Here is a 12,112-nt window from a genome sequence, read left to right as displayed (position 1 = left end):
TTCCCTACAGCCAGAGTAATTTCAAAACTCACTTTCATATCCATTTATAAAATCTGACTTGGGAAAATGAATAGATATAGAATTATCTTTTTGTACATATTCAGAGCTGGTGTCAACCTAGCACAACTACCTCTAGTTCAATACAAATGCTATGTTATTCTCTTGCCTGAGTGTTATGGTCTACAGGCAATATTTAAATAAAATTCTGCACAAATATTATCAGCAATGCCATCGAGCCATCCTCTTTTCTTTGTGTGATTTAATCTTTTACAGTGGAAGCATAACAAATCAATGTATATAAATATATGTGATATATAATGTATACATATATGTATGCATAATATAACACATAAATACATAAGATAATACATATAAAGTATATATCAATACGAAAAACAAAGGATTACTCTGCTACTGAGAACATAAAGGGAAAGGCTGAAAGATGCAACTTCTTTTACTAATCCAGCATAGAAAGTAGAATCTAAAAATGAAACGACCAAGTTAAATTTGACTGAGTTTAAAAAAAACACGATATCTGTAATCTGATAACTTATGAGTATAAAATTTCCTCAGTAGTCTACAGAAAACAATCAGCCATATTTTTACTTGAAATATTTACTTTCCTCCTGTCCTCAGGTGTTTCATTTCAGTTCAGACCTCAAGAAAAAGACACGTTCTTTACTTTTAATTTAAATATATTTTATGCCACTTTTCATTAAAAATTATACTATGGTAATAATTCTAACTATTGTACTTTTTAATGAACACTTTTCCCACGAGCATTAGAAAGAAGGCTCCTCCCGCCCACTCCATCCTTCATTTATTTTCTATCCAGGTCTTGTACCTCCCTGCAGCATCCAGCTCCACATCATATCTGGAGGGGAAGAGGACTCACCCCACTTTCACTAATTTTGACTTTTTAAATTCTCTATTGAGTATCATTTTTTCTTTTTGCTCACCATCCTCTGGTAACACAGCCTCTTCTCCTTTCAGGGAACCACCTCTCTCTAATCCCACCCTCAGGCTCCAGGGGTGAGTACATGCCTATGGCCTGGCCAATCAGACCACTGCATTCTCTAGCTACCCAATCCAGGCCAATCAGAGGCTTCCCTGGGTCTTTTGGTGGAGAAGAACCAATAGGGAGGCAGTCTTCTTGTGAAGCTCTAGGCGCCAAAATATAGCTATTTTTGCCACAGTGAAGAGAGCCTGTCTGAGAGGACAGCCAGCACAGAGGAGAGCAAAGACAAGGGACAATGAAATAGTGTTCTAAAGACACTGTCTCAGCCCCTGAATCCACACATGGGGTTTTAAAACACAATAAAATAAGCCGCTAAATTTAAATTCCCTCTTTGACCTATGCCAGTTACAACTAGGGTTCTGCCACCTGCTGTAGAAAAAGTCCTGATAATACATAATCTAACAGTTATCTAGAAGTAATTGGATTTATTTTTCAGCAAATATATCAAAACACGATACCTATAAGTGAGTACTGCAAAAGGTCCCTTCAAAGTATTACCTTTTGGGTACTCTGCTCAATGTTAGGTGGCAGCCTGGATGGGAGGGGAGTTTGGGGGAGAATGGATTCATGCATATGTATGGCTGAGTCCCTTTGCTGCGCACCTGAAACTATCACAACATTGTTAATTGGCTATACTCCAATAAAAGTTAAAAGTTAAAAAAGTAAATACATAAAAATAAAAATAGCCCTCCATCCACATTTCATGATAGACACAAAACTCAGTGAAACTATGACATCAAGAAAAAGGTAAAAAATAAAAATTAATGTATTCATCTAAAAAAATATATTACCTTTTGGAAGATGCTCACTTGTTCCAACCATGCTAGCTATTATTGCTAAAACTTGTTTGTATTCCTCTTTTGAAAGTTTCTTTATAGTCACAGCTCATATGTTTTCACTTCCATGCAGCCTAGTCATTAGCCACTATTTAATAGGGAATACAGGCTGAGTGGTTAATAGCCTGATAACAACGCTTGTATAAATCAGCCATTATGAACCATCAAGCTTTCCTCACCACTTGAAATGGTACACAAACCTCCTCCAACTGACTTTTTTCTCTTATTTCACACTCAGAGCAGAGCTAGAAGCTATTTTAAATCTAGTTTCCCATAACAGTTTGGGGAGAATACAGCTCCCCTCCAAAAATAAAACTCCACACTATTTACTGGCTCCTACTGCTGGGAAGAATATTTTTAGGCATGACTTTCCTTCCTACTTCAACACATACAAACATAGGAACGCACGTCCTCATAGATCACCTCATCAGACCATATGAAATATCTGGATCTCCCCTTACATGAGTCTGGTACTGAAGTGCTAGTTCATCGAATCCCAGTTTCATCTAACTCACTGGGTTCTATAATATCAATGCTTTGGCTCTATGGCCAGAGACTGCTGCTAGATTCACCCCAAGAACAGCTGTCCCAAATTCATGATAGACAAACTCTACACAGGGAAAATCAGCAGGATCTTTTCAGCCTGGGTTCTCAAAGGCTCCCACCCAGCTCGCTCACACACTCTTAAATCTGAAAAGTTTTACTCAACCATTCTCAATTACTTAAAAAAAAAAAAAAAAAAGTCCTCCCTAAAACCCCAGAATCAAGCACAGTGCTCTTAAGACTAAGCCCTTTTCTGCTTCTCCAGTTGAAATGGAGGTTTGTACATATGAAGGGCACGTGCATAAGCATCTCTACCAAAGGCACAACCTTTCGGCTGACATTAGTAACACAACAAAGTATTTCAAGGTGAAGAAACAAAAGAAATACCTTGTAATACATTCACAGGAATCACAGGCATTCTCAAAGAGATTTATGAAGCCAGAGGCATTACCGTTAAAATTCCTGAAAAGGAGAAATTCAAAAGAGGGACATCTGGCATACAAGACTTGAAAAAGAGTTGAGAAGTGCCATTCATGTTCTTGAAGAAAGGACTAGCAATTTTTTCAAAGGTCAAAATTCTCCAAAATTAATTTTTAAACCTGATGCAATTCATTCAAAATTCCAATTAAGAGTTTTAAAAAATAAACTTGTTACTTTAGAATGGGTCTTTATTTCTAAAGATAATATAGACAGTTGCCATGTAGTCTGCACTGTTTCCTCTATTCTTTTTTTTTTTTTTTTTCGGTACGCGGGCCTCTCACTGCTGTGGCCTCTCCCATTGCAGAGCACAGGCTCCGGACACGCAGGCTCAGCGGCCATGGCTCACGGGCCCAGCCGCTCCGCGGCATGTGGGATCCTCCTGGACTCAGGCACGAACCCATGTCCCCTGCATCGGCAGGCGGACTCTCAACCACTGCTGCCACCAGCGAAGCCCTGTTTCCTCTATTCTTAACATCTCACATTAGTATGGTGTATTTGTCACAATTAATGCACCAATACTGATAAAGACTTTCTCTGAAATTAACAAAATGAATCTAAAGTTCATCTTGAAGAATAAACAATAGATAATAGCCAGAAATAGGTTGAAAAAAGAAATACAATGCTAGGGAACTTTCCTATCAGGTATTTATTTAAATAGACTAAAATTACAGCAAAGAAAACAGTCTGATGCTTGACAAAAAGAGCCGGACTGATCAAAAGAAGAGAATAACAAGTCTAGAAATGGATCCAAGGAATTTGATAGGATTCAAGAATTGATAAAGGTAATATATGAAGTTAATGAGAAAAGGATGGATTATTCAAAGAAGTTTGGGGATACTGGCTAGTCAGCTAGAAACAAATCAAGGTGGAATCCAACTGCAAAATAAATTCAGAATAAATTAAATGTTTAAGTGTTAAGAAGTCAAATCAAAAAATATACCAAAATACAATAAGTAAACTTTTAAAAAATGAGAGGACTCCCCTGGTGGTGCAGTGGTTAAGAATCCGCCTGCCAATGCAGGGGACATGGGTTCCATCCCTGGTCCGCGAAGATCCCACATGCTGCGGAGCAACGAAGCCCATGTGCCACAACTACTAAGCCTGCCCTCTAGAGCCCCTGAGCCACAACTACTGAGCCTGTGTGCCACAACTACTGAAGCCTGCGTGCGTAGAGCCTGTGCTCCACAAGAGAAGCCACTGCAATGAGAAGACCGCACACCACAACGAAGAGTAGCCCTCGCTCGCTGCAACTAGAGAAAGCATGCGCGCACTAACAAAGACCCAACGCAGCCAAAAATAAAATTAAAAAAAAAAGGGGATTGGAGAAATCTTTTCTATATAAAAGCCCAAAACTTGTAACTATGAAACATAAACTGATAATTTTTACTATGAAAATAAAAATTTCTGACAGAAAAAAACCATTAATAGCTAAAATACAAACCAGATAAAACATCTGCAGTACATATGACAAGCAAAGGGTTAATATCCTTAGATACAAAGATCTCTTGTAAACCAATTTACTAATAGGTGAACTATCCCAGCTCCTAGCTAACCAACCCCAGTTGCCCATGAGCATCTTCTCTCTCAAGGACCCTGATGCAGCAATTCTATCCCTTCCCATCATTAATTTTTTTCCCTCTTCTTGAACATTCTCAACAGCAAACATGCAGGTACTTCCATCTAAATATAAATAAATCAAAGCAATAAAAAACCACCTCCTCCTGACCCTCTTTCCCCATTGAGCTAGAACCCCATTTCTTTGCTCCCTTTTGTTGCAAAACTCCATGGAAGTGCGCTGACTTAATACAATGTCTCCAGCTTATCTCCTCTTATGATCTCTTAAACCCATCTTTATTAGGCTTTTGCCCTTTCCCTCTAATCCTTTCAGAGGCAACTACAGTTAATAGTTCAGTAAATGTTTCCAGAATTTCTCCTCTGCAGATACAAATATACCCCAATATGTTTAAAAACTAGTTATCTCTGTGTGGTGAGATAACAGATGACTTTTCTTTTTTTCCTTTATAATGTTTTGGTACTGTCTGAATTTTTTCAATATATAATAAGCCTGTGTTATAATCAAGGGGAAAAAAGTTGTTTTCATTTTGATAAAGTCACTACCTTAGCCTTAAGAACACTACATCTGTGGCTTTGCTTTTAAAATGAAGAGTCAGAAATAAAACTAGAATAAATGAAATTGTTCACTTTTAAGAGGGAAAAAAAACCCTACTAAAAATAAGCAGTAACCCCTCATTCCAGAGATGCATTTATTTGGGTGACTTTTTATGAGTGCAGCTTCCATATTGACGTCTTTCTAGCTAGAAGTTATGATTTTTTTCCTTGGATAGATGACGGAGGAGGATAAATGGTGAGCAGAGGGTCTCAGAAGGGCCTGTGATGGGATCACAGACATCAGAGGTCCAAAAGACACCTTGAGGTCATGAAAGAGATCCTCCACAGATCTGATATACCTTCTCGCCCTCCAACACACACACACACACACACACACACACACACACACACCTTTATCAACAGACTGGAGCCCTCATTAACTCCTCCCTGCACCGAGTCCACCATGCTCCTCATTCCCAGCTTGACCCCCTTCATCACCACCTTCCTTTGCTATCTTTCCTGCTTGGCTTCTTTCTTCTCCTGACCTGAACAAACCTGTTATTCATCCTCCCATTCATGAGATAAAACTAATTCCTTGCTTTAAAACAGAACAATTAGAAACACAGTGTGGAGATGATAAGTCTATAAAGCCCCAAATACTTTTTAAACTGAAGTATTTTTAAGAGGTTGAGAATATTTTCAAAAACACTCTCATGAAGGTCAAAACACAGAACTCTGCAATGGCCCACGGAAGTGCATTTGCTGAATCAGATCTAAGCCGAAGCCAATCATTTGTTATAAAAAAGAAAAGGACACAAATGTATACCTATGCATGGAAAAAGGTCTGAAAGTGTATGCAACATAATAGTAATAGTAGTTTCATCTGGGCTACTGGGGGGAGTGTTAACTTCCTTTCCTATAAAGTTGTATTTTCTAACTGTTCTATAATTTATACATATTACTGACATAATAAAAAAATTAAATACATGAATTGAATATAAGCCCGAAGAGAAAAGAAGGGGAAAGACAAAAAGCTAGGGAGGGGAAAGTAGCAGAGGGAAGCGGAGTGAAGGTAAAGAAACCGCTGAATTAGTCCACGTTGAGAGGTACAGGGGAGACAGCTCTAAATCACAGTCCCCATCTTTATCCTGCAAACCCGGGAGAGTCCCCTCCTTTGTTCTGGTAAGTATGGCTAACAGACTCTAGCCAAGTCCAACACAGTTGAAATGCATAAATGTAACCATACAAAAGAAGAAATTAACAGCTTCATCCTGGGAGTGGAGGAGTACCCTCAGGAATGCTGGTATTCCCAGAGCTCCTTCTCTCCGCCTTTGTGTTTGCATCACAAGCTCCAGGAGCCCCTGAAAAGCAAGCTATCCATTTTCAAGAAGTAAATCTCTTGGACGAATACCTTTTTTCACTAGCTGGAGAGGAAAGGTGCTGGGCTGTGGATTGGAACTCCAGCTATCTCTTCTGGCACAGGTTCTCAGGGATGAGACCATGTCTAGTGGGGATTTTCTCCAGATTCGACAGCCTTGGCCCTACCAAAACATGCAGCTTTGTTTTCACCATACATCACTCAACCTGAGTCTTTCGTTTCTCCTTTCAAGCATCCACAGGTCAAATACTGTGTGTTCCCAATGGTCTGAACTTCTTGGACCAGCAAAGGGACATTCATTTTGCTCAGCACTCCTTTCACATTTCTATTGTGTTCGATTTCCCACTCCCCCTACCCAAGTCCCCAGAGAATAACTTCCTCCTTGTTTTAATAACCTGGACCGCAGTCAAGGTTGATGTGTTTCTCCATTTTGCAGGATATTTTCTTCAGAAGAGACAAAACAGAGGCTGACAGAATAGCCGGGCTTGGGAGCAGCGTTAGGAAATCAGCAGGCGTTAGGAACACACAGAAAATGATTCTAAAGAAATACAAAGCAGACAGCAATGCGAGGCACCGTACACAGAATTATTCATAAAGGTGGACTAGCGCTTAGAAAGATTCCCCTGCAATTTTTTCTCCCAATGACCCACTTAGAAAATATAATTTCATTTGTTTGTAAGGAAAAGGGTCAGAGTTAAGAAAGTGGCTTCATAAAGTACCTTCTCTTTGACTTAAATTGAAACACAATATTCTCCCATTTGAGCTCATAAAAGTAGCTCTGATCCCTATGGGCACGCAGAGATTAGAAAATGAGTAAAGGGAGGAGGAGAGAGGAGTAAATCAGTGGTAAGATTCCCTCCTCGCCACCCTGTTTCATGTTTTCATCTCGTCTTGCCCATGTCCCCCCTACAATCCTATCCCCAGCCAGTATAATAACACTGCTCCCCGACATCTAACGAAAGATGTCTCTGTGGACTTGCTTAAGCAAGGAAACAAGCTCATTCTTTTTTTAAAAAGTAAAATTCTCAAGGAAAGACGACGTGAACAAATATTTAGTGGGCGTTAGTGGGAGGCACATGATCTTTTAATAAAAACGTTATAATGCCTCTTTTTTATGAGTGATTTAGAAACTATATACTTTTTCTCCAAAACATGACTCAAACCTCCAGTATTCATGTTACAGATCTACCTTGTCACCATGATTTTTCTTACTACTGATTTCAGATAGTGTCCAGACACTAGTAACAGATAAATGCAAAAACACAGTTATTTCTCTTTGTCTTTCTTCATGGAATATCTTTCCGCAAATGTATTTTCCGTATTAACAGCATTTTCATACCATGGCAAAGGAAAGCAAATTTGGTACAGAGAATAAAGATACCTACCCAGATTATGTACCCCCTGGGGAAAAAGCACTTTCTACTGGGATATCAGCTTCAATTGAATCCAGTTCTCAGCTGTTCATGGGCTTGGAGGAAAGAGCTAAGGAGTTGCTATTTTTAAGGCTAAGAGGAGCAAACTGTGGGTCATGATGTATTAGTGAGCTGTAAAATCAATCTACACATCTCAACCAGCATTTTTTTAAATGATATGGAATAAAGTAGAAAACATCAGTATGCACAGCGTGTAGTAAGTATTGTTTTGTGAAAACTTCTATGTGTGTGGGAACATCTGATCTCAGTGTAAAAGGTACTTCTAACTGTGGTCGCAGTCTAAAAAGTTTAAGAAACTCTAATCTAGGGCCCAGATACTGGTGTCAGACAGAAGTGGGTTCCAACGTGGCTCTGACCCTTACTTGCTAAGTGAACTTGGTTAGGTGGCTTAACCTCTCAAGCCTCCTCATGTGAAAGATGGGTGTGAACATAATACCCTAGGATTGTCATGAGATCAAAAGAGGAGAGGTATATAAAGCCCTTCACACCCTGCCCAATAATGTCAACATCCATCTTCAGGTAAATGTTCAGCTTGCACTCAGAAGCAAACATTTAGTTGACTTACAAAAGAGATAAAAACACAGTATGAGAGAAGATATTAGGAAATTAGACAATTGTGATGTTTTGCTCTCCAAAGAGTTACTCTTCTATAGGACTATCTACTGGAGGAGTCCTTGATGCTTTTTATACAACTTTCTGAATTAAGTATTCAAGAAATACATTTTAATTTCAGGAATCCTTTTCCAAAATGTAAGCACCAGATCAAGGAAAACACTTCTAGTGTTTGTTTCTTACACAGGATTGAACAAAACAAATTATTTGCATTTTGTGCTTCATCTTTATAATATAGCTTCTGACTCCCTAGCAAGTGACTAACATCATGTGTCTAAAGATCTTAAAAGGTACCAAAATTATCTCACCTATGGAAAGACCCAGATTCAAATACATGCCAAGATTCCTTATACGTAATTTTTGTAATTAAGCAAATAAACTAACCCTGTACTCCAGCATGAAGAAATTGAAAAAACTGAAAACACACTGCTCACTTCACAATCATGTTCTATCTATTCTTGGCATGTAGTTTGGGGAGAGTTACTGAATTCTGATTACAGTAGAGAGAAGAAAAGCAAGGGATCCAGAAAGAAAGGCTGGGACCACGAAACATAGGACAAGTTTTGAGTAGGTGTAAAGATACAGTCCTAAAACTGTCAGCAGCCCCTTGGATGGAAGTGGGGAGAGAAAAAAATCCAAGTCCATAGCAGGCTTTTTTACTTTTGGGTCTAGAGAGACAAAGTGGAGATTTGGTTAAAATAGAAAAATTGGGGGCTGGGGGTGGAAAGAAGGATCTAATAGTGAGTCTTAGAAAATGAAAAACAACTTCACTAATCACTGAAGGATGATCCAACAAACAGGACTGAACCAACAAAAGAAGGATGAGAAGAGGAAGGCTGGTTTTGGTGTTTAAGCAGAGAAAATAAAATCAAAAGAAACAGTTACAGAAAGGTCCTAGGGTGCAGGCTATAAGGCTGGGGAAAACACAGATGTTTAGGAATTTTAAAAAGTCTTTGCAGAAAGTCTGGCCATAGACTTGGGGTAAAAATTAAGTTCTCCCTGAGAGATTTAAAGGTAAATAGAGAAAAGGCAAGTTAAGTATGGCTGAAAGATTTAACCGATCTAACAGGAATATGTGTAATGCCACAAATTTCATATCTTTTTGAAACGTTCACCAGGAAATGAGCAGGGTTGCTACAGCATCATTTTTTAAATTTTTTTTCAGGAGTATGTTGATGAGAAATGTCACCACCTCCATTTTTACCCACAGTATATCTACAATAAATAAGAAGAGGCAGAGAGAGACAAAAGGGAAAAAATGAATAGATTCTTCCCATCCCTGTGCACCAACTGCTACCCTGATTACCCATCATCGGTCCTAACTCCTGCATCACCCCAGGTGCCAGTCAACAAGGCCTATGTCATTTGCTTTGCCATCATCGCATTGTCCACTCACTTGCTCTGCCCTTCTGTCCATTTCACTGAGCTGGAGCTCCCAGCAGCAACTCTAGAAGAGAAGAAGAGGTGGGGAATGGGGACTGGAGCATGCGTGGCTCTAGCAAGCCCCCCAGATCCCACAGTCCAATGAGAAGCCACTAAACACACAGAGATGTAAAGCCGGCTGTCTAGTCAAGAGTGCTGAACTGAGGACTCGATCCCACTGGGGCTGATAGAGTGGGGGTGTGGAAGGCATCACAGGGAGGCTGGAAAGAGCCTTTGCTTTGGAATCAGATCTGGACTTGGAATCCCAGCTCTACCACACAGTACGATGTGAACTTGGGAAGTTACTTAATTCTCTGAGCTTGACTGACTTATTTGGAAAACAGGATAACAGTACCTAGGCATCATGATGCCATCAGGAAGATTAGATGAGGTGACCTAGACGAGTACCTGATACACCACAGATGCTTCGTGACTGTCACATCCTACTGCCCACCAACTCAGATTCGAAACTAAAAGTGAGTTCTTTTACCGTTTAAAGCAAGTCCCACCTGCTTTGTTTTTTCAGTTCCAGGTGCAAAGCATTGCCCCTACCTATGTTTGATTGCTATGTTCTCCCTATTCTGGTTGTGTATCAAGTGTGATAAAAGTCTGTTCAGGCAACCAGGTGTGAACACATCTGACTTTGGATGGTCCAAATCATCTTCACTCATAGAAGTTTGGATCCTGGACTTTGTAAACTCAAAGCATTTCTTGATAAGATAATGTAATGATTAACCTCTGTGATATCACTAGCAAAACACAAACATTAAACAAGTTTGAATGGACAAAAGTTCGAAGAACTCTAAAACATTCAATAAGGAAAGGCCATATTAAATTTCCCCAGTATTCTCAACCCCCTTGTTCTAGACAAGAACATCCCCTATTCATATTCCTAAAAATTTAATACTGAACACCACTGACCAACTGGGAGAGGGGGGAAAGCATCTTAATTTTACAGCCATGCCTATTCTTCTAAAACAGTACTCTCTTCATATGGTATAAGGACCTTTAAAATGGTTCAAACAAGTGTAAGTTACTGTTTAAGGGAAATGGAGCAGAGAAGACCTTACCCCTTTAATGTGGCTCCTAAGTTCATCTGATTCCAGGTCATGCATTCAAGTTGGGAGGTCATTTGGTATAAATTGTCACTGTTAGAGAAAAACAACCAGAGTTAGAAATGCATAAAACAAAAGACACATATATATGCAACTGTTTCTCCAAAAAGCAATACACTTTTAACTTTTCTTTACAATGAAAGCCTCCACATTTTCCAGAATGTCAGAATACAGGAGTCTGAAATGATTTTCATTTCATCCCACTGATCTCTGCACGTCATTCACTTCACACACAGCAGAAAGGATGTGAGAATAATTTGGAAGCCTTTAAAAAACCTTAGTAGAGCAAACACTGAAGTTTCTAAAGAGGTATTAAACCTCTGAAGGGAAGAGGCTAAAGGGAGTGAAACTTTGAAAGGCAACACAGGCTGGATAGCTCAACATTAAAGTTAAAAGCCTGGAGCTGAAAGTAAAAAGACAGCAGATTAATTATTCGTGAAAAGGCCATTAAGTTGTTTTAATCAAAAGGATAAGTATCATGTGGATTATGAGGGCCTGAAAAGTCAAAGAGTGATGGGTGATGGATGGTCTAATACTCAAGGATGTGACAAGTGAAAGAAAGAGGATGATAAACTCTAGATACAACTGAAGGAATCATTCTCTATAAATTGTATAGTCACGCAGTGTTTTTTTAAAGCCCCCAACTCAGTTCTATATTATATGAGGGAAAACAATGGCTGATCATTTACATTAAGACTCCAAAGGAAAAATATCCCACCATATAAACCAACCAAAAGTTTTTCTCTCCCTTTAAACACATCTCTAAATGCATTATAGTGGAGCTATCACATCTATTTCCTGAAATAACACTCAACTCAAAGTATCCTGCATGCACGACTCATGAACATCTTTATTATATGCTTTTATGTTTATTAATTTTATATTTATCTCCTTCCTAAAAAACTAGCACATAACTCAATTACCAGAAATCTCCTAAGTAACCAAGCTCAACTAGGAATAAATGTAGTTCTGAACTGAAATGGTTAATTATGAAATTTGAGACCCAAGAGATTAATGGTTTGTCTGGGAACGCTTGGTCTAAACACATTACAGAAGAACATTTCCACTCCACCTTCATGGCAGAAGGGAAAGAAGGTAAGAAGCTTTCAGTATGTAATGTATGATACCAGATTGCAAATTCTGGACAATATCCACCTTGTCACGGC

The 12,112-nt window shown here is 39.0% G+C and overlaps 1 protein-coding gene across 4 annotated transcripts in view; it reads right to left on the bottom strand.

The window, feature by feature from the left end:
* The window catches only part of WT1 (WT1 transcription factor), a 59,346-nt gene that overhangs the window by 31,198 nt on the left and 16,036 nt on the right, over positions 1-12,112 (bottom strand). For 3 of the 4 annotated variants that reach the window (XM_007460911.1, XM_007460912.1, XM_007460914.1), the window contains exons 4-5: positions 10,902-10,979; positions 9,806-9,856 (exon numbers count right to left, since the gene is read on the bottom strand). In XM_007460911.1, coding sequence (XP_007460973.1) covers positions 9,806-9,856; positions 10,902-10,979 — 129 coding nt within the window. The remainder of the gene's footprint in view (positions 1-9,805; positions 9,857-10,901; positions 10,980-12,112) is intronic. The other variant, XM_007460913.1, reaches the window with a different exon arrangement.

This window comes from Lipotes vexillifer, unplaced genomic scaffold, assembly GCF_000442215.2.
Source record: "Lipotes vexillifer unplaced genomic scaffold, Lipotes_vexillifer_v1.1 scaffold627, whole genome shotgun sequence".
Taxonomy (NCBI): Eukaryota; Metazoa; Chordata; class Mammalia; order Artiodactyla; family Lipotidae; genus Lipotes; species Lipotes vexillifer.
The sequence above is the reverse complement of the archived record's forward strand: the minus strand, read 5'-3'. Positions and strand labels throughout refer to the sequence as shown.